Source organism: Elephas maximus, chromosome 19, assembly GCF_024166365.1.
Source record: "Elephas maximus indicus isolate mEleMax1 chromosome 19, mEleMax1 primary haplotype, whole genome shotgun sequence".
In the NCBI taxonomy this organism is placed as follows: domain Eukaryota; kingdom Metazoa; phylum Chordata; class Mammalia; order Proboscidea; family Elephantidae; genus Elephas; species Elephas maximus.
Window position 1 is genome coordinate 53,444,253 of NC_064837.1, and position 24,236 is coordinate 53,468,488.

The 24,236-nt window shown below is 37.4% G+C and overlaps 1 protein-coding gene across 1 annotated transcript in view; it reads left to right on the forward strand.

Annotated features, from left to right (window-relative positions):
* EFCAB3 (EF-hand calcium binding domain 3) overlaps window positions 1-24,236 on the forward strand; it is a 573,675-nt gene that overhangs the window by 258,229 nt on the left and 291,210 nt on the right. Inside the window, exons 59-69 of the mRNA XM_049861611.1 lie at window positions 2,794-2,847; window positions 5,014-5,118; window positions 5,650-5,703; window positions 8,417-8,521; window positions 10,578-10,631; window positions 11,266-11,370; window positions 12,004-12,057; window positions 13,341-13,445; window positions 20,224-20,277; window positions 21,083-21,187; window positions 22,471-22,524. Of these exons, the coding sequence (XP_049717568.1) occupies window positions 2,794-2,847; window positions 5,014-5,118; window positions 5,650-5,703; window positions 8,417-8,521; window positions 10,578-10,631; window positions 11,266-11,370; window positions 12,004-12,057; window positions 13,341-13,445; window positions 20,224-20,277; window positions 21,083-21,187; window positions 22,471-22,524 (849 nt within the window). The remainder of the gene's footprint in view (window positions 1-2,793; window positions 2,848-5,013; window positions 5,119-5,649; window positions 5,704-8,416; window positions 8,522-10,577; window positions 10,632-11,265; window positions 11,371-12,003; window positions 12,058-13,340; window positions 13,446-20,223; window positions 20,278-21,082; window positions 21,188-22,470; window positions 22,525-24,236) is intronic.

The following is a 24,236-nucleotide window of genomic DNA, read 5'->3' on the forward strand; positions in this document are numbered from 1 at the left end:
TTGGTAAAACCAGATTCCTGTTGATATTTCTGTTGGGGAAAGCCTCAGATCTTTGTATCTCAAGTTGCCATATTTAAAAAATCTACCATAAATTATCTCCTGATTCTACCTTCTCTCCCTCAGCTGGTGGCACCATCATGTTCCTAATAAACAAGTTAAAAAATCGACATTGTTTTTCACTCTACCCTCTTCCTTAGCACTACATCCCTTTTGATGCCAAGTCTCATCAATTATACCTGATGACTGTTTCATAAATCCATCCTTACTTTATCTGCTGCTATTAACTATGTTGCAGGTGATTGTCACCCATGACTTGGGTTAATGCAGAGGCCTCCACATCATCCCTGTTTTTAGGCTATTTTGAATAAAATCGATCTTCCCCAGAGTTTTAAGAATGACCTTTCTAAAATCCAAATCTTTCTTGTAATTTTCTGCTAATACTATTCAGTGACTTAACCCACTGCAAAATAACCCCAGTGCTCTAACATAGCCTGGAAGGCCCTCCATGATCTGGCCTCTGCCTGCCTTCCAGCTTCATCTATCACCATTCCATCCCTCCACATTGCCCTCCAGCAGCACTGAAATACCTGAACCTATATCTATGTTGGATATAAATGGGTTCAAGTCTCTTATCCAGGATGCTCCTCTATCCATTGCAAAGCAGAATTTTAGATGAATTTTAGCAGAAAGTATTCCTGATTTTACTATGCTTTATTTCAGCCCAATCACTTTATTACACTAAGTATATTTGTCCTTTTCACCCTAAAGACTGAATAACTCAAAGGTAGGGATTACATTAAACTTAATATTAAGTACATTTTTATCCCTTCTAGTGCCCCATATGGTGCTTGAGATTTAGTAGATGAGTCATATAATTTTCTTCAACCAGTAAATAAGTAAAAAAAAAATAATAAGTAGATCCTGTTTATTATCTAATGCTTGTGCTCTGGCATCTGATTTGGTTATTATCCTAGTCCACACACTCCCCAACTCCTGGAACAGACATATATAGGCATATTCAATCTTGCCAATTCATAATTGCAACGAAAACAAATCTAATCTCAAAGTTTATGTTTTCCAAGCTTCCCTGATCCACTGATGCCACTTTGTTTACCTTTCCTCTTAGTTTTAAGTTTACCTTAAACATGCATATATCGTTATTTGTACCATATTGTGAGAAAAGTGTCTTTGTATCTCTCTTCCTTGTCTATAAACTGTGATCTGATTAAAAGCAGAAACTATGCCTACAACATCTTGTATTCCTTGACTTTCTTCATATTTGAGATATGCAATAAATATTTGAAGAATGAATAGAATCATGTAACAATCAGAGAGACAGACAAAAAAAATGAAATACAAATGACAAACAAAAACGTGTAATGGAAAGTGACAGAAAGCCATTGAGAGGAATCTCAAGTCTCTGCTGGGCCTCCAATTGAGCTGTATAAAACAGAAGGCTCCAAATCATTAATGTAAATGCTATCAAATAAGAAGGACTGTTTCCTAGTCATCCTACATACAGTTTTCTGTTTTCCAAAGAGGACATGGCAAAAGGTATAATCACTTTTTAATAACAAGCAGCATCCTGGCCAATTTTGATAACACAGAGGGGCATACTTGTTAATACCCAAAACAAAGGTACAAATTTGGCCTTCTCCATACTCCTTACCCATTAAAATTACTCCTTACTCACTAAGATTCCCCCCAGAGCCATTCTAACTCCACCCTCATGCCCAATAAGAAAGACATACAATTCTTCCCAGTTTACTGATTTTTTTTGTATGTGACTCATTACCTTCTTTTATAACTAATAATGCTATACAAAGTCTTGAAGCCCTAGGACACAGGGGATCCAATCTGTGCATACATCACTGTAGAATTTTGATTAACCCATTACCTTTCAATGCACCGTTGAACTCTCTTTGTATCTTGTTACAAGTCCTTTGTGTTACTCACATACACACACACACACACACACACACACAAAGGACTTGTAACGAGATACAAAGAGGGTTCAACAGTGCATTGAAAGCTAATGGGTTATTGAGGAAACATTGAAAGCTAATGTGTTATTGAGGAAACCCTGGTGGCGTAGTGGTTAAGTGCTACGGCTGCTAACCAAAGGGTTGGCAGTTCGAATTCGCCAGGTGGTCCTTGCAAACTCTATGGGGCAGTTCTGCTCTGTCCTATAGGGTCGCTATGAGTCGGAATTGACTCGACGGCATTGGGTTTGGTTTTCGGTTTTGTGTTATTGAGACTATCTGAAATATCCACCATTCCCGTCTTTCAAAGTTATAGAGAAATCCCTATCTATTTTTACAAACACATACAGTGTTAATAGAAAAAACAGATTGCCAGTTTATATCATCAGTAATTCCAGGATAGTTGTGATGGTCTAAGGAACAAGAGAAGGGTATATTAGGAAAGCTGGGAAGATATGAAAGGTGATCTTCCTGTTTTCACCGTCAACTCCTGTCCAACAAATGCTGGACGAGAGCTGCGAAGCTGGTAGCCAAATGAGCATCACCGAGAGTTTTTACCATGCTTATAAGGTAGAAACGATTCCTACAAATTCAAGAGGTACATTCAAGATTTCATTTTTCTGAGGAACAAAGACTTACTTTGCTAATGTGGAGTTAAAGTGAATGTCCAGGGTTTATATTCTTATAGTTGACTCAGATAAAAAAGTGAAACTGATGGAATTTTATTGGTCTATAATTTTCCAATTTACCATCTTTTTTGTTTTATATGTAAGTCTTTGATATTGTTACCTTATTTTGGCTTTTCTTGTAGCTAATGGGATGGTTGAGCTCAATAAATTGATGGATGCAGTGACAGCTGTTACAGGTAATTCTTAAACTAAATTATATTTTAATGCTCTTTTCCAACTATCACTTCACCTTCTTTTTATTCTGCCACGTTACTATTTTATTGAGAAACTATTTTTACGTAATTGACTAGAATAGGGATTGGCATTTGCCCTTGAGTGAAAAAATCCACTGCCTATTTTTATAAATAGTTTTATTGGAACACAGCAATGTCATTTCATTTATGTGTTGTTTTTGGCTGCTTTAATACTACAACAGCAGAGCTCAGGAGTTGTGACAGGGACCACATGTTCTATAAGGCTTAAAATATTTACTATCTGGTTTTTACAGAAAAAAATTCTCTGGTTCCTAGCCTAGAGTTTGACTTTAGATACAGTGACTTTACATCCTAGTTTTCTCTAGACAGTTATGGTTTACCCTTGTTGTAGATTAATTAAAATTATTTTAACACCCTCTTTTACTCTTATGAGTCCTTATTTGAATGATATATGGACATTCCAAATTTAGATTTAGTGTAATATCTTAATAGAAAATTTTTTTTTCACTGCGGTATATTCCAAAACAGTACTTTAGTATGCATATATTCAAATTAATGATAATCTGGGTATCATGAAGGGAAATTGCCTTCTGACAGTGGTAGCCTTCAAGTATACTACCAGGCAACTTAGCCCGGAGTTCACAGAAAAGAAAGGCTCACAGATCAAGTTAAAACATTGGAAACGCACAGTTTATTAAGTCATTTTAAACACATAGCAAGGAGCAAGAGAGAAAATATGGGATGAGTTAACAAATTTACTCTAGGGTGCAAGTGTGTGGAAGGACCGCAATTCTGAATCTGCGGTACATAATGATCACATGCTCTGTGTATCTCAGCTGCATCAGCCATCCTTGCTGATGATGTGGTTGCAAGAATCAGAACTGAGGTTCAAGCAAGGGGGCCCACAGATGAAAGGTGCTCTTACCGATGACCTAAACTTGCTCTTTCAGAGAGTCACAGGGACAAGTACACCTGGCTAATAGTTGTAGCTTGCCAATATAAGACTGTTGAAGAGCCTTAGGTTTTGCGTTTCTTGGGCAGAGGATTCATAAAACCAGAATAGGTGTCACCAATGGATGGCCAAATTAAAGACTCATGAATATTTGCTGAAGGAGCCCTGGTGGCGCACTGCTAAAGCACTTGGCTGCTGAATGAAAGATGGGCATTTTGAGTCCATCAGCTTCTCCAGCAGAGAAAGATATGGCAATCTGCTTCTGTAAAGATTTACAGCCTTGGAAACCCTATAGGCAGTTCTACTCTGTCCTGTAGGGTAACTATGAGTCGGAATCAACTTGATGACAATAAGTTTTTTACTTAATTTTTAGTGCCTCAAGTGCCTCAGTGAAATTTGTTGTTGGTGTTAGTTGCCATCTAGTCAATTCTGACTCATGGCAACCCCATGTGTGGAGAGTAGAACTGCTCCATAGAGTTTTCAAGGCTGCGACCTTTTGGAAGCAGATCACCAGGCCTGTCTTCTTAGGTGACTTTGGATGGTATTGAACCGTCAACCTTTCAGCTAGTAGTTGACTGCTTAACCATTTGTACCACCCAGCTGCCTTCAATGATATTTACTATATCATAAAAATTTAGAACCTTTTATGTATTTATTCTGTAAGGAATATTTGGTGATCAAGTCTCTCGTGCACATGCAGTGCCTCCTGAATATTTGTTATCTCTTTCTAACTTAACTACTCATCCATACTGAACACACCTTTAATAGTGTATATTTTACACATTACAAACTTGAACTAATGTACCTACCTATCCTCTATAATAGAATTAAATGTTCCCAAAAACAAATGCGTGTCATACTGCATTAACGTATTAGGTAAAAAAGTAAAACTAAAGATACAGCACTCATAATTAAGAGAGACAGAGACACTGAATTTGGATCAGCTACCAGTGATATCTTAAACAACTTGGAAATTTCAAAAAACTACTTATATCTTGGTTTGTGTTGCCATACCCCAGAATTATAGATGCTGCATTTTTAGGGTTAAGGGAACAACTCTCTTTTTGTAATGAGTGATAATACAGAAGTCTCATGCTGCTGCTGAACAGACACATGATTTTGTTGTTGTTTTTCATACTTTGGAGGTTTTTTAGTCATTCAGAATTTTCATCTACTTACATTTCTTTCTTTTGAAGGAGGAGAAGTTAATGTCAGTGATATGGAAAATATTCTGGAAAAAATTGGGATAGAACTCACAGATAAGGAATGCTTGGAACTAGAGAAAAATCTGCCAGTTGATGGTGAGCATTTAAAATACCAATGTAGCCTTTAAGGAACTTAGAGTTATGTGTATTTATTGAGAACTTACATAACCATCTCCAGTTGACTTTTTTTAAAGAGGACTTTAGAAGGAATTATGCAGTTTTACCTTAAGAGGTAATCTGTGTCATTTCCATTATAGAATCATCTGCCCCTTCAGTCACTGACCTATCAGGACAGAGAATTGCCTATTCTTTTATTTCAGTGAGACAGCATCCTCAAGACTAAGCAAGGAGATAAGGATAGTACTCCCACACCAAAGGGGAAAATGGAGAAATTAAAGACAGGAGTGAGAGGCATGTGTTTCAGCATGGTAGAATGGCAGTAATAATTCCCCTAAGGGCCAAGGAGCCACACTGAGAACATTCTCCACTTCATTTTTTTCTTTTGTTATTTGAAAATAAGTGAAACCTTTTCTGGATTAATTGTGATGTTTGTCTTTCTGAAATTTGTTTTGGTATTGCCTTACTTCATCTCTCATTGCTGTGGCCTGATTTGTATCTTTATTACAGATGATGGAAAGGTGTATTGGAATAGATTGATGGATGGTGTGAAAGCCCTTAAAGGTGAGTGAGAAATACAATAAAAAAGCAGATGAATCTGAAATGTCTGTTTTCCATTTTCTAAATTTAGAATTCTGCCACCATCACATGTATGTTTATGTCTAAAACCATATTAATTTTTTTCCCAAGATCATTTTTGCATATATTTTACCAAATAATCTCCTGTACCATTCTTTAAGATTTAAGTGAAAACCAACATGAAGGTAGGACCCTTGAATGGCTTCACCCTTAGTGAAACGGTAAACTAGAAAAGTACCTTATCAGCACAGGTAGATGAAAAGGAACATTATCTATATAGTCTTGGATTCTGAGTCCATGGAGGATAAGTCTTCTTTGAAAATTCATGACTATGAGCCTATATCCACATGGGTTCTCAGACATATTTAAACCTCTTGCATGACCCATAAACCCACAAGTCAAAAAATTAGCAAACAGTACCAGCATTGTCATAACTCTAGTGTGCAAAGAACTCACCCTCATATCATGGTCCACTAGATTTTTTCTATAAAACTCTTCTTAAAATGAGCTTGAAATAAAAAATATGAAAAATTCATCTTTAGTGAATGTCAGTAGGCACAATACACAATGAAACAGTCAACCTCCAATCTCATCATATGATAAAAATATTATATATTGTACTATAGACAATATTATGCATAGACTATAAAATAAGTATGCTTTAAATACATATGCACTAAATGATTAAATGCATAAAAGAAGGACAGAAATAATTTTAAAATAAAACGTGGACTTGAAAAGGGCCCAAGTAGGATTTCTAGAAATAAAAAGTTTAACCAGGAAATTTAAAAACACAGTGAATTATTTAAATAGCAGAGTAGACAAAGCCGAAGAGGAATACAGCTCTTAAAAAATTACTAAGATTGCAGCATAGAGAGACAAAGATGGAATATTTAAAAAAGAGGGGTTAGGAGACATGAGGATTAGGGTGAGAGCTAAAAACTTATCTAATGATAGCATGAAGAGTTAACAGAGAGACTAAAGGAAAATACCAACCTAAAGACATAATAGTTGATAATTTTTCATTATTGTTAAAAGACATGAAACCTAAAATACAGGAAGCTTAATGGATTCCAAAAAGGATAATCAACAAGAAATCTATGCTCAGATATATCATAGGGAAACCAAGGAACACCATAACAGAGAGAGCTTAAGACCAACCAGATCAATTCTGAGTATCTACAAATAACAGGCTGATCCTGGACATAGTACCACAATAATAGTGTTAAAATATATTGGAATAATGTCTTAAAAATTCCAATTAAAAACAGCTTTCAACATGTTACTGAAATCATATTTTATAAATGAGGATAAACAAAGTAAAGTAAGAAATTTAAGACAAAAAATATTCAGTGTGTTTACAATCAACAGATACTCACTTTAGGGAATTTTTAAAAGGATATACCTTATGAAGAAAAAATACTCCCCTCCAAAAGAAGTTCTGAGAAGGAAGTCTGAGTAAAGAAATGAACATAAATGAATGTTTTAAATCCTGAATATGATATTAACATTTTAAAATTCTATGCATCTAATAACACAACGTGAAAATTACTGAAGTTCAAGGGGAATAGACAAATGTAATCACAGTTGGTGATTTTAATGTAACTTTCTCAGTGACTGCTAGAACAACCAGTCAAAAATCAGTAAAGATAAAGAAGATTTGAACAGGATGATTAACAACCTTGAACTAATGTACTCACATACAGCCTGTACCCAGTAACTACAAAATGTGTATTATTTTCAAGCACACAATTGAACATAAAAAAAAAAAATTGCCGTAAAGCTGATGCTGACTCATGGTGACTCCATGTATTTTAGAGTAGAATTGTGCTCAGTAGGATTTCCAATGACTGTTTCTGCGCAGTTAGGTTGGTGGTCAGCTGATTGGTCAGATATTTTGTTGAATTCCTGTGCCTATATGTTCCACATTCATTGAGGACTCTCTGTGTATGTTAGGGCATGCCTTTAACACTCAGACAGCATATAATATGCCTTAGCTCTCTCTTCCTTGTTGCACAGGGCCTCAAGTTCAGCCAGAGGTGAGTAACTGCAGCCCTCTCAGGTCTTTCTTGGGCATATGCCTTTCTAGATAAAAGACCACATCACACATAAAAGATTCACAAAAATTATAAAAGTCAAACAATATCAACTGCTGGCAAGGATATAGAGAAATGGAAATTGTCATTCCCTGCTGGTTGGGAAATAAATTGATTCAACACTTTCAGAAGCAATTAGGCAAACTCTCAAGAAGTTAAGATGTGCATATTCAACTCCAGCAGTTCCACTCTAGAGTGTACACCCGGGACTCTCACTCTTGCCCACAACTAAACATATACAAGAATGTACCTTTCAATGTTGTTTGGAATGGCAAAAAATTAGAAATAACCTAAATGTTCATCTATGTGAGTCTGGATGGATTCATGGTGACCTAACACTATAACAGAATGGTAAATAATAGTTCAAATGAATGAAGTTGAGCTGCATGTTTCAACGTGGACAATTATTAAAAAGAAAAATGTTGAATGAAAAATGTAAGTAGCAAAAAGAAACTCACATTATGATATTGTGATTTACATAAATGTTAAAATTATGTAAAACCATTTCACATATGCATGGAAAACATGCCATGGGAGTTATCAACACTATATTTAAGACAGGAATTTCCCTGTTTTGCTGATATTCCTCTCTTTTTCCCAAGGAGGGATTGTTGATGTCACTAAACTGGACAGTGTTTTAGAAAACATGGGAATGAAACTCACAGGAATGGAGAGTAAAGATTTGATAAAGAACCTGCCTGTGGACGGTGAGCATTTAAATCTTTGAGCTGCTCAGGACAACCTGAGAATGTGAGCTTCTGTGTAATCAACCTCTGGAAAAGTTTATTTGGTATTAAAGAGCCATTTATAAAAACTTAGAAATGAATGCAGAAAGAAAATAAGGTAATATTCTGTCTTGGTCTTTTTAGTAGCATATGTCAGCAACTCCCCTAATTTTGGATCCAAAGGAGTGCTGAAAAGGTGGCAGGACCATTTCTGGAGTATAAGAAGTATGGGGGAAAGACAAGTAAATGGGGGCAGAGTAGCATGAAAAACGATGTGGAGGGAAGTTAAGCCAAAACAAATCAAACCCACTGCCATTGAGTTGATTCCAACTCACAGCTGCCCTACAGGACAGAGTAGAACTGCCCCATAAGATTTCCAAGGATTTTTTTTTTTTTTTTTTAATCTTTAGGGAAGCAGACTGCCGCATCTTTCTCCCACAGAGAGGCTAGTGGGTTCAAACTGCCAAGCTTTTGGTTAGCAGCCGAGCGCTTAATCACTGTGCCACCAGGGCTCCTGAAGGGAGGATACAGGGAGGGAGGAATAGGGAAAAAAAAGAGCAGTGTCAGAGGTGGGAGATGACTAACATGAGGTCACATTTGTAGCCACATGACAGTGCTCACTCACTGTCTCAGAGCCCAGGGCCATCAAGCATCCAGGCTATAATGTATGGAATGTTACCTTGGGTTATAAAGCATTGTAACATCCCAATTCTGAAGCCAGACTCCAAGAACCGAGGGCTGTATTCTCAAGCCTCTCCCTTAAAGAGCTAGAAACAAACTCTGAAATACAGTTAAAGGGGAATTAGGACTGAAATGCAGCGGACCGATAAGAACAGACTAAGTGAAAGAAGCCTGTCACACAAGGCCATATATTGTATAATTTCATTTATGTGAAATCTCTAGACTCCGTAAATCTATAGAGAAAGAAAGGAGATTGGTGATTACCAAGGGTGGTAGGTGGGGCAAAGGGGAGGTGACTTCAAGCTAATGGGTATGAAGTTTCTTTTTGGAGTGATGAAAATGTTCTAAAATTGGATTGTGGTGCTAGTACAACATGCAACTGTACCCATTAAATGGGTGAATTGTATGGTATGTGAATTTATATGTCATAAATCTCTTTAAAATAATAACAGTAGCCTGCTCTGTCATTTTAGATTCAAGAGAAAAATGAGAAACAGAAATTCTCCTCAGCCTAGATTTAATAACAGTATAGACAATTGATACTTTTTTTCTGGCAACTCCTCTACTTAACACATGCTCAGTAAAAACTGTTAAAAATTATTGGTAACTTTTTCGATAATTTCATGTGTTCCAAATATAAGAATTCCTCAACAACATAAGACTTCTATTTAAATATTTGTTGTGTACAATAGGCAAAAATCAAGAATAGATTGTGCAAATGAAATTATTTAGTTGTGTTCTTTCAATAAAGGAAAGTAAATCTGAAATCCAAGGATATCCTCAATGCCTGAGTTAATTCTATCTTTGTAGTACACTTCCATGTTAATGTCTTTTTAAAATTGATTTACAAGTACATATATAGAATATATATAGTACTTTTGCTTTTAAATTATCACTGGCAATCACTGGTGTGATTATTAATTCCTTATGTAAAACAAACAGCAAGAATCTCTGTGTCAGGAAAAAGTCAGGAACTGCTATCGATCATTACATAAGGATATAATTTCTAAAATCCAAGTAGAAACATTAATATGTAGTACATCAAATTGTAGGTCCTGATCCTTGTGCTAGATGTAGAGAGTAGAGATTGTTCCAAGGCATAGGAACTAATAAAGCAGGCCCCATGGAAAAGATGACTTAATTTTGTATCTCACCCTGAACTGCCGAGGTGTCATTTCGTGTACACAATGAGTCAAAGCGGTAGTAGGCATCATCTAGTGCTTCTGGCTCATGAAAGGAATGAATGTAGGATAATATTTTTGAGCATATAAATTTTGCTTAATTTCTTTTTTCATTTCATATATTTAATGAATATCATTGTCATATCTGTATTTGATTTATATGTTTTTCTTAATAGTTCATGGGAAAGTTGAAATGAAAAAGTTGATAGATGGAATGAAAGCTTTTACTGGTGAGTGGCAAATTACTATAAAATTGTATTAATTTTTAAAATATTTTTCAATTTAACCAGACTGTTATATTTCATTATTTTACTACTTTTTCATCAAATACTTGCTTTCAAAGTCCTATGCTGTGGTTTACCTTACACAATTAAATTTTAAATATACGAATACAAAATATACAATTAAAATTCTGAATGAAAAATGTGGAAATATTTTTAATAAATTGATAATATGATTTATTTCACTAATATTCAGATACCACCATATTTTGATAGACATAGTAAATAGCAAGTTAAAATTTTAATACTGACCAATATTAGTACCACTGTGAAGGAAAAAAACCCATATAATTTAAAATCCCTCCTCCCAAACAACTATATAATGCTAATTTGCTGGTCAGCCTTGAAAACAAAATTATTACTCTGCTGTATTAAATCCATCACTAAAAGAGTCTCCCTTTTATGAAATCGAGGGACAAAGACCTGTTTGTGGTTCCCCCATAACTCTGTGTATGTGTCTCATTCTACCTGTTCACGACTTCAGGCAGAAGATGATAAAGCACAGGCGATGAATTTTTGATTATTTGGAATTATTACATGGGTCCAATAACTGTCAAGCGCTAACATTCCTATCTTTTGAAAGGAAAAAAGGTTGATGCCAGTAATCTGCTGAAAGTTCTGGGAAACATGGGGATTGAGCTCACAGAAAAAGATCTTGTGAAGCTGCTAGAAACACTGCCAATCGATGGTAAGCCATATAAGTACCACTGTGACCTGCCAGGGGGCTTGGTCTTTAGAGTTGTTGTGAGCAATTCTAAAGTGTTGTTGCTTTAATTTTTTTCTGGTAAGAAGTGCTGAAAATGACTAGGGAAAAGTAATTCACTGTCACATTTAATCTGGGGAAGGGGGGCGGTCACCAAGCCATAAATCTTCAGCCATAAATCTTGCCATCAGAGCTGATGCAAATGTGATCATCTTACCCATTCAGGCTGCTGAGAGGTTTAAATGATATGAAGGGAAAGGAAGGAAACAGAGAGGAGTGAGAGACCAGTAAAAGGAAGGCAAGGGAGAAGTCAGATGGAGAAGGAACTCAAAGGGACAGTGATTGTCTCTGCATAACAGGACAAGGGACACAAAGAGATAGTGATTGTCTTTGCATACTAGAATCGCTCTTGCAGTTTTCTGAGTTGCCGATTCCTGTATAGATTTTTGTCACTAAGGCTGTCTTTTCTTTAAATGATTTTTATTTGACGGGAAAGCTGGACAGATTTCCCAGGGAAACCATGAGAAACTCTATATCTGGAATTACACTCAGTTGCTCAATAATTTGTGACTGTCCACATTCTTTTCCTTCTGATATAAATTGTGCCTTTTCTCATAGATGCAGGAAAAGTATATCAAAATAGATTGTTGAATGGTGTGAAGTCTATCAAAGGTATGTAACAAACCTGATTAGCATAAAAGTCTGCTAAAAATTATCTACATATGCATTTGTATCACTAGATTTTGTTTCATGTCTATGTTCTTATATTTAAACTCCTAATTTCATTGCATTCATTATATGAACTTTAATAAAATCACCTATGTCTTTGCAAGGAGTCAACACTCCCTTGAATATTTCTAAAAGACACCCCCAAAGGATAATTTGGAATCTTACTACATATGGCAAATAATGTAGAGAATATTAACCAGTTTTTCTAGGAATTTTCCCCAAAGCAGCTTATTATACACAGGACATAATTTTATTCCATGAATCAAGGTTCTTTGTTTTCTAAAATATGTTCTATTCTGAAGGCCAATTAATTTTTTTTTTTTAATGTAGGGGGGAAATGGGCTGTGGCTAATCTGTTTTTCTGCTTCTTTCTCTTCCTATCAGCCCTTTGAACAATACAAGAGATGTTAAGTAGTGAGGGAAGAGGAAAGGTTACAGGCTTTGTTGCTTAATATTTGAAAGGAGTCACCTGCAGGTGGCAGAGTGCTTCCTGACATTCCAGGTCTTTCAAATAATGGCAGTCAGCAACATGTGTTGTTTATAATACTCTTCCCTCTTAGAGCCGTTTGTTGTAATCTTTAATCCACTTTCTTAGATGTAGCAATTAAGTAGAACATTGTTGGTATTAAGCTTAAACTATCATTCTCAACGGTTCCCTTTGACTATTTTTGGGCCAGACTTGCATGGTATTCTTCCCATCTGTCCTATATATGGAAACCCTGGTGGCGTAGTGGTTAAGTGCTACAGCTGCTAACCTAAAGGTCGGCAGTTCAAATCTGCCAGGTGCTCCTTGGAAACTCTATGGGGCAGTTCTACTCTGTCCTATAGGGTCGCTATGAGTTGGAATTGACTCGATGGCAACGGATTTGGTTTTGGTCCTATATGTACCCCATGAGAACACTATCTACCTCTTCTATATGTTTGGCCCTCTGTTTGGACAGATGATTATTACTTGATATTGAAGATAATAATCTTTAACACGCAATCACAGCCCTCTAAGTCATGCTTCAATTTTAAAACATTTTTATCTGAGTTGTTCTGGACATCATTTAAGATGGGTAGCTGAGCTACCTTCCTGATATGCCTATTCACTAATACAAATAAGTGGTACATTTATCTTTATTTTTTTATCATCCTAAAATGCATATAAGATAATATTTATGCATGAATGTATTAATATTCTGAAAAATTTTTTTCTCGTCATTCTTTCCTGTTTCTTTCCTAAGGAGGAATGGTTAAAGGCAATAACCTAGCCTCTGTTCTGGAAAACCTGGGGGTTGAACTTACAGAAAAGGAACGTGAAAGTCTGACCAAAAAACTACCACTTAATGGTGAGCATTACAGATGACAACGTGTCTTAAAAATTTGTATTGGTGGACTTGTTTCAGAAAATGCCAATTAGTAACTTGTGATATTTTGTTTAAACAGAGCATGTATTATTTAGAATGATCTAAACTTCTATTTAAAAAATAACCCCCAAAATATATAATGACTAAATAAAATAGTTTATTTCTCTTTCCCATCAAAGCTCAAGGAGCGAGAGGGTATGTTTGGTTGGTGGGCAGTGACTCTTCTTCGTTAAGCGATACAGGGACCCAGGTTTTTCCACCTTGGAGGTTCCTCTAGGGTTTTCATTGCTTGTATACAACTGATAACATGGAGAAGAGAGCATAAAGTAGGAAGATAATGTGACACACATCATCTTCACAACCATTCCTTTTTGAGAGCTAGTCACATGGCTGTACCTAAACGCAAGGGGTGGAGGAGGCTGGGAAATGTATTCTGACTGGGCAGCCACTTCCATCTACAAGTCTGCATTATGAGAAAAATAGGAGTATTGGTGGACTTTGCCAAAGTATGATAGTTCAGTTGTAAGAATAGAGCATGTCTCTTTGTTTCAGAAATTCATAGTCACTTACTTCTTCCCCTCTGTGTTCTTTTCATTGCTAAGGAAGTAGGCATCACTCTCAAATTATGAAATGGACACAGAGCAGAATAAAAGTTTTGGGAATTAGAGTAAACAGCGAAGGAGGCTCCACATTGGCAATGTCCTCACTAAATAGTTATTCCTCACCAATGTAATTCTGAGATGTCCACTACTCATTTCATTTTTACACATTTCCCAGAGAAATATTATCTAGTCTCATGTTTTCTGTTATTATCTCTATGCTGAAAACTTCAGATCTATAGGTTAGGGTTCTTTCATGATTATAAGGTTAATATATCCAAAACTCCTGTTATACATTCTCACATTCACTATGTTTAAAACTGATTTCATAATTTCCTGTCATAATTTGGTTTCTCTCTGAGTAGATGTCACCATTATTTTCCATTCACACGAAGGAGAATGTTTATTATCATCCTTCATGTCTCACTTTCCCTCTCTGCCTGTATCCTATTAATTGCCAAATCAGTTCTCTACACGTTAAAAAAAAAAAAAATTTTATCTCCTTTTAAATCCATCTTTTCTAGAGCTACCAGAAACTTCTATCTAAAATGTAAATACAGCTACCATATTTTTGCGCAAATAATGCGCACCTTCTCCCTTTGTTGCCAGCCACGCCCTCCCACACACACACAAAGTATTTTTGTAAGGGCACTATGCTAGTTTTTTTTTTTAACAGCAACATGTAAAAAAAAAAAACTGGCATAGCGGCACTTACGAAAATACCTCATGGGGGGCACGATTGGCAAACAAATGTAGGTGGTGTGCACTATTTGTATAAAAATACAGTATATCATTTCCTTGCTTAAATTCATTCAATGGATTGCTGTTGTCTACCCAGAAAATCCAAGCTCTTTAGTCTAAGCATGGCATGTAGAAGGATCTCCTGGATTTGGTCCTTGGCGTCTAGCCTATCTCTTATTACTCCCTGTTTCCTCACTGGGCTGCAATCGCACTGAAATGTCCGATCCCCTGTTTTGAGTATGAATGGCATTCTGAGTAGTACCAGGAACTGTATTACAAATAGGAGCCTTTATATCACTCTCCTGTTAAAAACTGAGAACTGTGTTTGAGCAGGTACCATACCTGATTCGTTAGTGTGCAAATTCACTAACAGTTGCCTAAAATATGTACTCGCCCTCTGCTTTTAAGCTAAGAAGCACACTTCTACAAAGCCTCAAACAACTAGAACTAAATCAAACCAAATCCAACTAAATGAAATCAACGAGGACTGTTTCCCAGTCATCTTTATTCAGGAAACTATATTCCTATAGGGAAACGCTGGTGGCATAGTAGTTAAGTGCTATGGCTACTAGCCAAAAGGTTGACAGTTCAGATCCCCCAGGCACTCCTTGGAAACTCTATGGGGCAGTTCTACTCTGTCCTATAGGATCTCTATGAGTCGGAATCGACTCGACGGCAGTGGATTTTTATACCAAAAAAAACCCAAAAACCAAACCCACTGCCGTCGAGTTGATTCCGACTCATAGCGACCCTATAGAACAGAGTAGAACTGCCCCATAGAGTTTCTAAGGAGCGCCAGTTCGGACAGAGCAAGCCAAAAACTGCATTGCAGGAAATTGCTTTGTTCCCAGTTGAGAAGCCTTAATTTTTAGAGGCACATCTGTAACCTGCTGCAATCTAGACAAGTCTTAATTTGTTATTGTTAATTTGTTACTGGCTCATATACCAAGTACAAATTTAGCCTTAGGCTTTTCTTCACACCTTTGACAATCTCAGCTTCTCTGTTACCATTTCATTCAGCCTCATGTCCATCAGCCCTAGTCACTGGATGTCTGTTCTATTTACAGGCACACCTTAAAGATACTGTAGGTTTAGTTCTAGATCACCACAATAAAGTATATATCATAATAAAGTGAGTCATACCAATTTTTTCTGGTTTCCCAGTGCATATAAAAGTTATGTTTATACTATACTGTAGTCTATTAAGTGTGCGATAGCATTATGTCTAAAAAAAGTACATACCTTAACTAAAAAATACGTGATTGCTAACAAATGCTAACCACCATCTGAGCTTTCATCAAGTCAATCTTTTTGCTGATGGAGGATCATGCCTTGATGCTGATGGCTGCTGACTGATCTGGGTGGTGGTTGCTGAAGGTTGGGATGGCTGTGGCAATTTCTTAAAATAAGACAACAATGAAGTTTGCCACATGAATTGACTCATTTCACAAAAGATTTCTCTGTAGCATGCGATGCTGTTTGATAGCATTTTACCCACAGTAAATCTTCTTTCAAAATTGGGGTCAGCCCTCTCAAACTCTGCTGCTGCCTTATCAACTAAGTTATGTTAATATTCTAAATCCTTTGTTGTCATTTCAACAGTGTTCACAGCATCTTCACCAGGAGTAGAATCCATCTCAAGAAACCACTTTCTTTGCTCATCCATAAAAAGCAGCTCATCTTTTAAAGTTTTATCACGAGATTGCAGCAATTCAGTCACATCTTCAGGCTCCACTTCTAATTCCAGTTCTCTTGCTATTTCCACCACATCTGCAGTTACTTCCTCCACTGAAGTCTTGAACCCCTCAAAGTCATCCATGAGGGTTGGAATCAACTTCTTCCAAGTTCCTTGTTAATGTTGATATTTTGACCTCTTCCCATGAATCTCGAATGTTCTTAATAGTACCAAGAATAATGAATCCTTTCCAGAAGGCTTTCAATTTAATTTGCCCAGATCCATCAGAGGAATCACTATCTATGACAGCTATGGCCTTACAAAATGTATTTCTTAAGTAATAAGACCTGAAAGTTGAAATTACTTCTTGGTCCATGAGCTGCAGAACAGATGTTATGTTAGCAGGCATCAAAACAACATGAATCTCCTCGTACGTCTCCACCAGACCTCTTGGCTGACCAGGTGCATTGTCAATGAGCAGTACTATTTTGAAAGGAATCTTTTTTTCTGAGGAGTAGGTAACAATGGGCTTAAAATATTCAGTAAACCTTGTCATAAACAGATGTGCTGTCATCCAGGCTTTGTTGTTCCATTTACAGAGCACAGGCAGAGTAGATTTAGCATAATCCTTAAGGGCTCCCGGATGTTCAGAATGGTAGATGAGCACTGGCTTCAACTTAAGTCACCAGCTGCATCAGCCCCTAACAGGAGAGTCAGCCTGCCCTTTGGAGCTTCGAAGCCAGGCGTTGACTTCTCCTCTCTGGCTATGGAGGTCCTAGGTGGCGTCTGCTTCCAATAGAAGACTGTTCCATCTACGTCGAAAATTCCTGTTCAGTGGAGCCCCTTCCTCAATTATCTCAGCTAGACCTTCTGAATAACTTGCTGCAGCTTCGACATCAGCACTTGCTGCTTCACTTTGCACTTCTATGCTACGGAGGTGGCTGCTTTCCTTAAACCTCATGAACCAATCTCTATTGGCTTCACACTTTTCTTCTGCAGCTTCCTCGCCTCTCTCAGCCTTTAGAGAATTGAAAAGAGTTAGGCCTTGCTTTGGATTAGGCTTTGGCTTCAGGGAATGTTGTGGCTGGCTTGATCTTCTCTCCAGACCACTAAAACTCTGTATCAACGACAATAAGGCTGTTTTGCTTTCTTATCATTTGTGTGTTCGCTAGAGTAGCACTTTTAATTTCCTTCAAGAACCTTTCCTTTGTCTTCACAACTTGGCTAACTGTTTGGCTCAAGAGGCCTAGCTTTCGGCCTATCTCAGCTTTCAACATGCCTTCATCACTAAGCTTACTCGTTTCTAGCTTTTGATTTAAAGTGAGAGAGGTGCGACTCTTCCTTTCACTTGAATGTTTAGAGGCCACTGTAGGGTTATTAATTGGCCTAATTTCTATATTGTTGAGTCTCAGGGAGTAGGGAGCCCAGAGGAGAGGGAGACAGAGAAACGGCTGGTTGGTGGAGCAGTCAGAACACACACAATATTTATCAATTAACATTAAGCTTGCCAACTTATATGGGCATGGTTTGTGGCACCCCAAAACAGTTACAATAGTAACATCAAAGATCACTGATCACAGATCACCATAACAGATGCAATAATAATGAAAAAGTTTGAAATATTGCAAGAATTTCCAAAATGTGACACAGAGACACAAAGTGAGCACATACTGTTGGAAAAATGGCACAGATGGACTTGCTCGACAGAGGGTTGCCACAAACCTTCTATTTGTAAAAAACGCAGTATTTATGAAGCACGATAAAGCAACGGGCAATAAAACAAGGTATGCCTGTACTTTGTTATCATTTACTTCCTATTTGGAGCCCTGGTGGCGTAGTGGTTAAGAACTCGGCTGCTAACCAAAAAGGTCAGCAGTTTGAATTTGCCAGCCGCTCCGTGGAAACCTTACAGGGCAGTTCTGCTCTGTCCTGTAGGGTTGCCAATAGTCAGAATTGACTCAGTCGCAATGGGTTTTACTTCCTGTTTACTTCATTGTGACCATTTTGTTTTCGTTTTTAATTTTATGAATGCCTAAGGGACAGGGGTTACAGTTAGTGCAGTTAGCCCTCTTCTTGAGCCTTTAACTAATCGATTAGTTTGAATTGCACTGTGGGCCTTCTTTCTAGTTTATTTTGGATTTGACCGTGGGGTTTAGGGCCAGCTCCACAGTGCGTTATGAGTGTAGTTCCACACAACCCAATGCTCAGGAGAGCTCCATGCTTGGGGCTTAATGCTCTGTGGTTGCCACTTGAAATTATTTGTAGTTGAATCCTTGAGTTAGTGTTTTGTAAATGAAGTAAGGTGAGAAAATAGAGCACGCACTGAGGACTTGGAGCATCGGCTCAGGTGTGTTCCTGCCTCCTGTCAACTGTGCAGGAAGCATTCTCCTTCAACCTCTTCATGCTCCCCGGGCTCACAGACCTCCCTTTCACAGCCCTTGCCTAGCAACTGCTGCTGCCTTCCACCCCAGCAGGGATCTGGGCACAGGTATGGGGATGGTTGAAATTCACAAACCCGACAGCATCTTATGGCAGGCTATGGCAGCATCTGTTCCAGCCTGGACTGGCATTGCCACAAGGCCTTCAGCAGGGTAAAGCCTCTTGTTCACACCCATCCAGGTGCCCGGAGGTATAAAACTCTGCATAAAAGCTGCAATACTCTTGGGAGTCACTAATTTGTCATGAGTTGGGGCAAAGGGCACATATGAAAAGGAGATGCCTCACTCAACTTTCAGATGTGTCGATCTGGCAGCAGGCAGGAGAGGCAACCCTGTGACTGGTGGGCCCCATGCACACTGAGTCGTGGGATGGGGCCAGCAGACTCCTTTGGGAGTCTGTATTCATCTCACTAGTAGCCCATCCCAAGAGGTCACAACATTAAACAGCAGATTAAACAAATAAACAAAAAACATCATATGCACATCGACAAGTCAAGAGAGACAGAGAGACTTGGAAAGAAGAGGAAAACTTTTTCCCAGCTTTTTGAACAAGGGGTCCCACATTTTTATTTTGCATTTACTCACTGCCATCGAGTCGATTATGACCTATAGCAACCCTAAAGGACAGAGTAAAACTGCCTCATAGGGTTTCCAAGGAGCGGCTGGTGGATTAGAGCTGCCAACCTTCTGGTTGACAGCCAAGATCTTAACTGTTGTACCGCCAGGGCCCTGTTTTGCACTAGAGAAAAAAAAAAACACTAGGCCCTGTAAATTATGTAGCTGGCCCTATGGGATTGATCAGTCCTTCCTGATATCGGAACAGTTCCCGTGTTTTCATAGCTTTCTAGCTTTAACTAATGGCTTCTTTTTCCAAAAGATAGAAAGGTAGAAATATTTACCCAAACTTTATAGATATTTTGGTAACGAAAGATTGAAAACATCTATACATGTCACCAGCCATTCTATATTAGCAGTTGAAATAACAACAACAAAAGAATTAGGAAAAGATAAAGGTAAAAACTGGAGTTTCTTTCAACATAAGCGCTAGGAAGACTTTGTGTTTGTATCAGAAGTAAGGACTAACAGAGGCTCAAACCAACACTATTAGTCCATTCTAACTTTTCTACTAACCTAAGGGTGAGAGAAAGTAGTTTTCTTGAGCGAACTTTCTAGTACCATAGAATGACCTCTATGTCATATAAATTTTGGATTGGTTCAAATAAAATGTGAGTGGAATATGTTTTCTAATTTATATCCTTTATCTTTTTATAATGTTGTTCATATCCTAATTATGATTTTTCTTACAGCTAATGGGAAAGTTGATCTCAATATATTGATGGAAGCAGTGGAAACTATTACAGGTTATTTAGAAGTTTCTATAAGTCTAATGTCTTTATTATATTATATAGTCCCATCATTCCTTCATTGCATTTTTTATTCTTCCCATTTTCCTTTCTGTTCATGAATATGTGCATGTAAATTGTAATTTACAGCATCTGCGTTTTGGCACTAAAATTTCAGTGCAATCTTCTGGCAGTAAACTCTTTTGTTTCTGAAACATCTGCCAATAATAGTCACTGTTCCTGATTTTCCAGGTAATTTAAATTAGCAAAACAAATGATACAGCAAAACTTTCATAAAGATATTCTGTTATTATTAAGAGACTAAGGGAGAGATAGTATCTTGAGAAAACATTTCAATCATTACTTACAACATCCTAATTTACATCGTGTAAACCACATTGTTATGTTCTTTTAAACCACATTGTTATGTCTATCATTGTATTAGGAGTAAAGAAAAAAGTTATATTTCTATGGCAGTCATTGATAATGTTGAACAGGTCTCAGTGTACTTTTCTAGAAGCTCATGTAAATGTTGTAGCTGAAACTGAATAATAGGCATCAATAATTTTTCATGTCTTTAGAGATATTGGAGCCCTGGTGGCACAGTGGTTAAGTGTTCAACTACACACCAAAAAATTGGCAGTTCAGATCCACCAGCCGCTCCTTAGAAACCCTATGGGCAGTTCTACTCTGTCCTGTAGGGTCACCGTGAGTCGGAATCGACTTGATGGCAGTGGGTTTGAGATTTTGTTTGTTTGTTTGTTTTAGAGATATTAGACCTTTCTCAATATACTAATCTGTCACCATTTTGATTATGTTGAAGGAGGGGAGGTTGATGTCAGTGATGTTGAAAATGTTCTTGGAAAAATTGGGGTAACATTCACAGATAAGGAACTCGTGAAGCTAGTAAAAAATCTACCAGTTAATTGTAAGTATTTAAGATATCAATATGGTCTTGTAAGAAGCATACATTTCTTGTTATGTTTGTGAGAATTTCTATAATATTCCAATTTGGTGGCATAAAAAATACTTTTAAAATCATTTGAAATTAATTATCCCAAGTCCAAATAATCATACACACACAAGCACACACTCACTGACTTGCATACACACATACCTGGTATAAAGATGCCCTCTGCTTTGTTAACATTAGTTACTTAGGGACTTAGGGACTGAAATAGAAGGGAGAAGAAAGGAAGAAGAGATTCAAGAGAAATTTAAAAATGAAGAAAAAATTAGACTTAAAAAGCACATCCGTGTATGATATGATCCAGTTTATACGTTTATGTAAATTTACATAAGTTTACAGTCATAAACCATTTTTAAGGAAAATGAATGATTGTTACCTTAAACTATTTTATGAATTATGTTTTTAAATTTGGAATTTAGCTGCTTTATTCACAAACCTTGCCTCAAGGTTAAGAAATATCTTTTGTCACCCTTGATTCCACTGAGAGGGAATTCTAAAAGTTAAAATGGGAATTGTGTGAAAGAACAGAAAAAGGAAATTAGAGAATTGAAAATTGTAAAAAGGAAATTTTTGATTAATGAGTCAGAGTTAACAGGGCTTTTTGATCAAGAAGCTGTTTGCAAACAGGGAGTGTCCAAGCCCAAAGTGACAAAGGCTCAGAGTTTTCAAAGCAGTGAGGGGATATCCAGTAAGGAAGTGATAGTGATTGGGTTTTAGGTATGCCCTTAACTGAAGGAATAGTTTTACCAATCGAGAGTCTTTTTGTCATTGGTTCCGTAGTTACACTTGTCTGATGAAAATTGGTTCAGTCTGGTGTAGTGAATCAGTCTTAACTGTCAAGTTCTTTTTAGAAAGCTTTTGTGGTTAGAACACTGGAAAATTCCCTATTTTTTGATCAAGGTTTCTACTTTGCAATAATAGCCATTTTGATTTATTTGTTCTCAGAAAGGTTTTGACTGAGGCACGAATGGCCATTAATCATTAGTTAATATTCAACAAAAGAAATATAAAAACTGATTTGTGTGAATGTATTGTAGACTGCCAGCAGTAACATTCTTATGTACCAACAATTGAATACGGGGGCTACATTGAATGGCCACATCTTTTTTTTTTTTTTTTTGAACGTAAGTCAGAGATTTTCTAGAGAAAGTTACAAATCCTTTCTACCTTAAATTATGACTTTTGCTGCATTGGTGGATCTGCACATGATTTGTGTGTGACCTGATTTATGTTTCTTGCAGCTAATGGAAAAGTCTACAAGAATAGATTACTGGGTGATTTGAAGCCTCTTCATGGTAAGTTAAAAGTATAATGAAAAGCGAGATGAATCTGAGAGACACATGTATTATTTCTTAAATATTAAATTGTGAATCTTGCCAGCCTAGTTAAATATTGACACCATTCTTATCTCTCTATATAGATCTGTTAGCAAAGTATCTTCACATCAGATTTTTTGAAAATTTCTCACATTTGGCAGAAAAAAAAATGGAGTCTACATCTGAACAGTGAAATTAAAGGAATATTATTATTTTATTTATTTGTTTTTTTATTGTACTTTAGATGAAGGTTTACAGAACAAACTAGTTTCTCATCAAACAATTAGTACACACATTGTTCTGTGACATTGGTTAACAACCCCACAACACATCAACACTCTCCCTTCTCAACCCTGGATTCCCTATTACAAGCTTTCCTGTCCCCTCTTGCCTTCCAGCCCCTGCCCCAGCGTCGTTGTGCCCCTTTAGTCTTGTTTTGTTCCATGGGTCTGTTCAGTCTTTGGCTGAAGGGTGAACCTCAGGATTGACCTCATTACTGAGCTGAAAGGGTGTCCGGGGGCCCTACTCTCAGGGTTTCTCCAGTCTCTGTCAAGCCAGCAAGTCTGGTCTTTCTTTTTGAGTTAGAATTTTGTTCTACATTTTTCTCCAGCTCTGTCTGGAACCTTCTATTGTGATCCCTGTCAGAGCAGTCAGTGGTGGTAGCCGGGCACCCTTTCATTTTACTGGACTCAGTCTGGTGAGGCCATGGTAGATGTGGTCCATCAGTCCTTTGGACTAATCTTTCCCTCGTATCTTTATTTTTCTTCATTTTTCCTTGCTCCCGAAGGGGTAAGACCAGTGGAATATCCTAGACGGTTGCTCACAGGCTTTTAAGACCCCAGACACTACTCACTGAAGTACAATGTAGAACATATTCTTTATAAACTATGTTATGCCAATTGAGCTAGATGTTCCTGGAGATCATGGTCCCCACACCCTTAGCCCGGCAATTCGGTCCCTTAGGGAGTTTGGATGTGTCTATGGAGCTACCACGACCTTGCCTTGTACAGATTGTGTTGGCTTTCCCAGTATTGTATACTGTCTTACCCTGCACCAAAATTTCCACCCATCTATTGTCTATTAAGTGTTTTTCCATCCCCACCCCTCCCCTCCCTTGTAACCATCAAAGATTGTTTCTTTTTGTATGTAAACCTTTTCATGAGTATTTACAGTAGTGGTCTCGTACAATATTTGTCCTTTCGTGACTGACGTATTTCACTCAGCATAATGTCCTCCAGATGCATCCATGTTATGAGATGCTTCACAGATTCATTGTTGTTCTTTAGCGCTGTGTAATACCCCATTGTGTGTATGTACCACAGTTTGTTTATCCATCCATCTGTTGAAGGGCATCTAGGTTGTTTCCATCTTTTTGCTGTTGTCAACAATGTTGCAGTGAACATGGGTGTGCATATGTCTATCCGTGTGACAACTCTTATTTCTCTAGGATATATTCCTAGGAGTGGGATTGCTGGATCATATGGTATTTCTATTTCTAGCTTTTTAAGGAAGCACCATATCATTTTCCAAAATGGTTGTATCATTTTGCATTCCCACCAGCAGCCTCTCCAACATTTATTTCCTGTTTTATTGATTGGTACCAGTAATGCTGGGGTGAGATGGTATGTCATTGTGGTTTCGATTTGCATTTCTCTAATGGCTAGAGATTGTGAGCATTTCCTCCTGTGTCT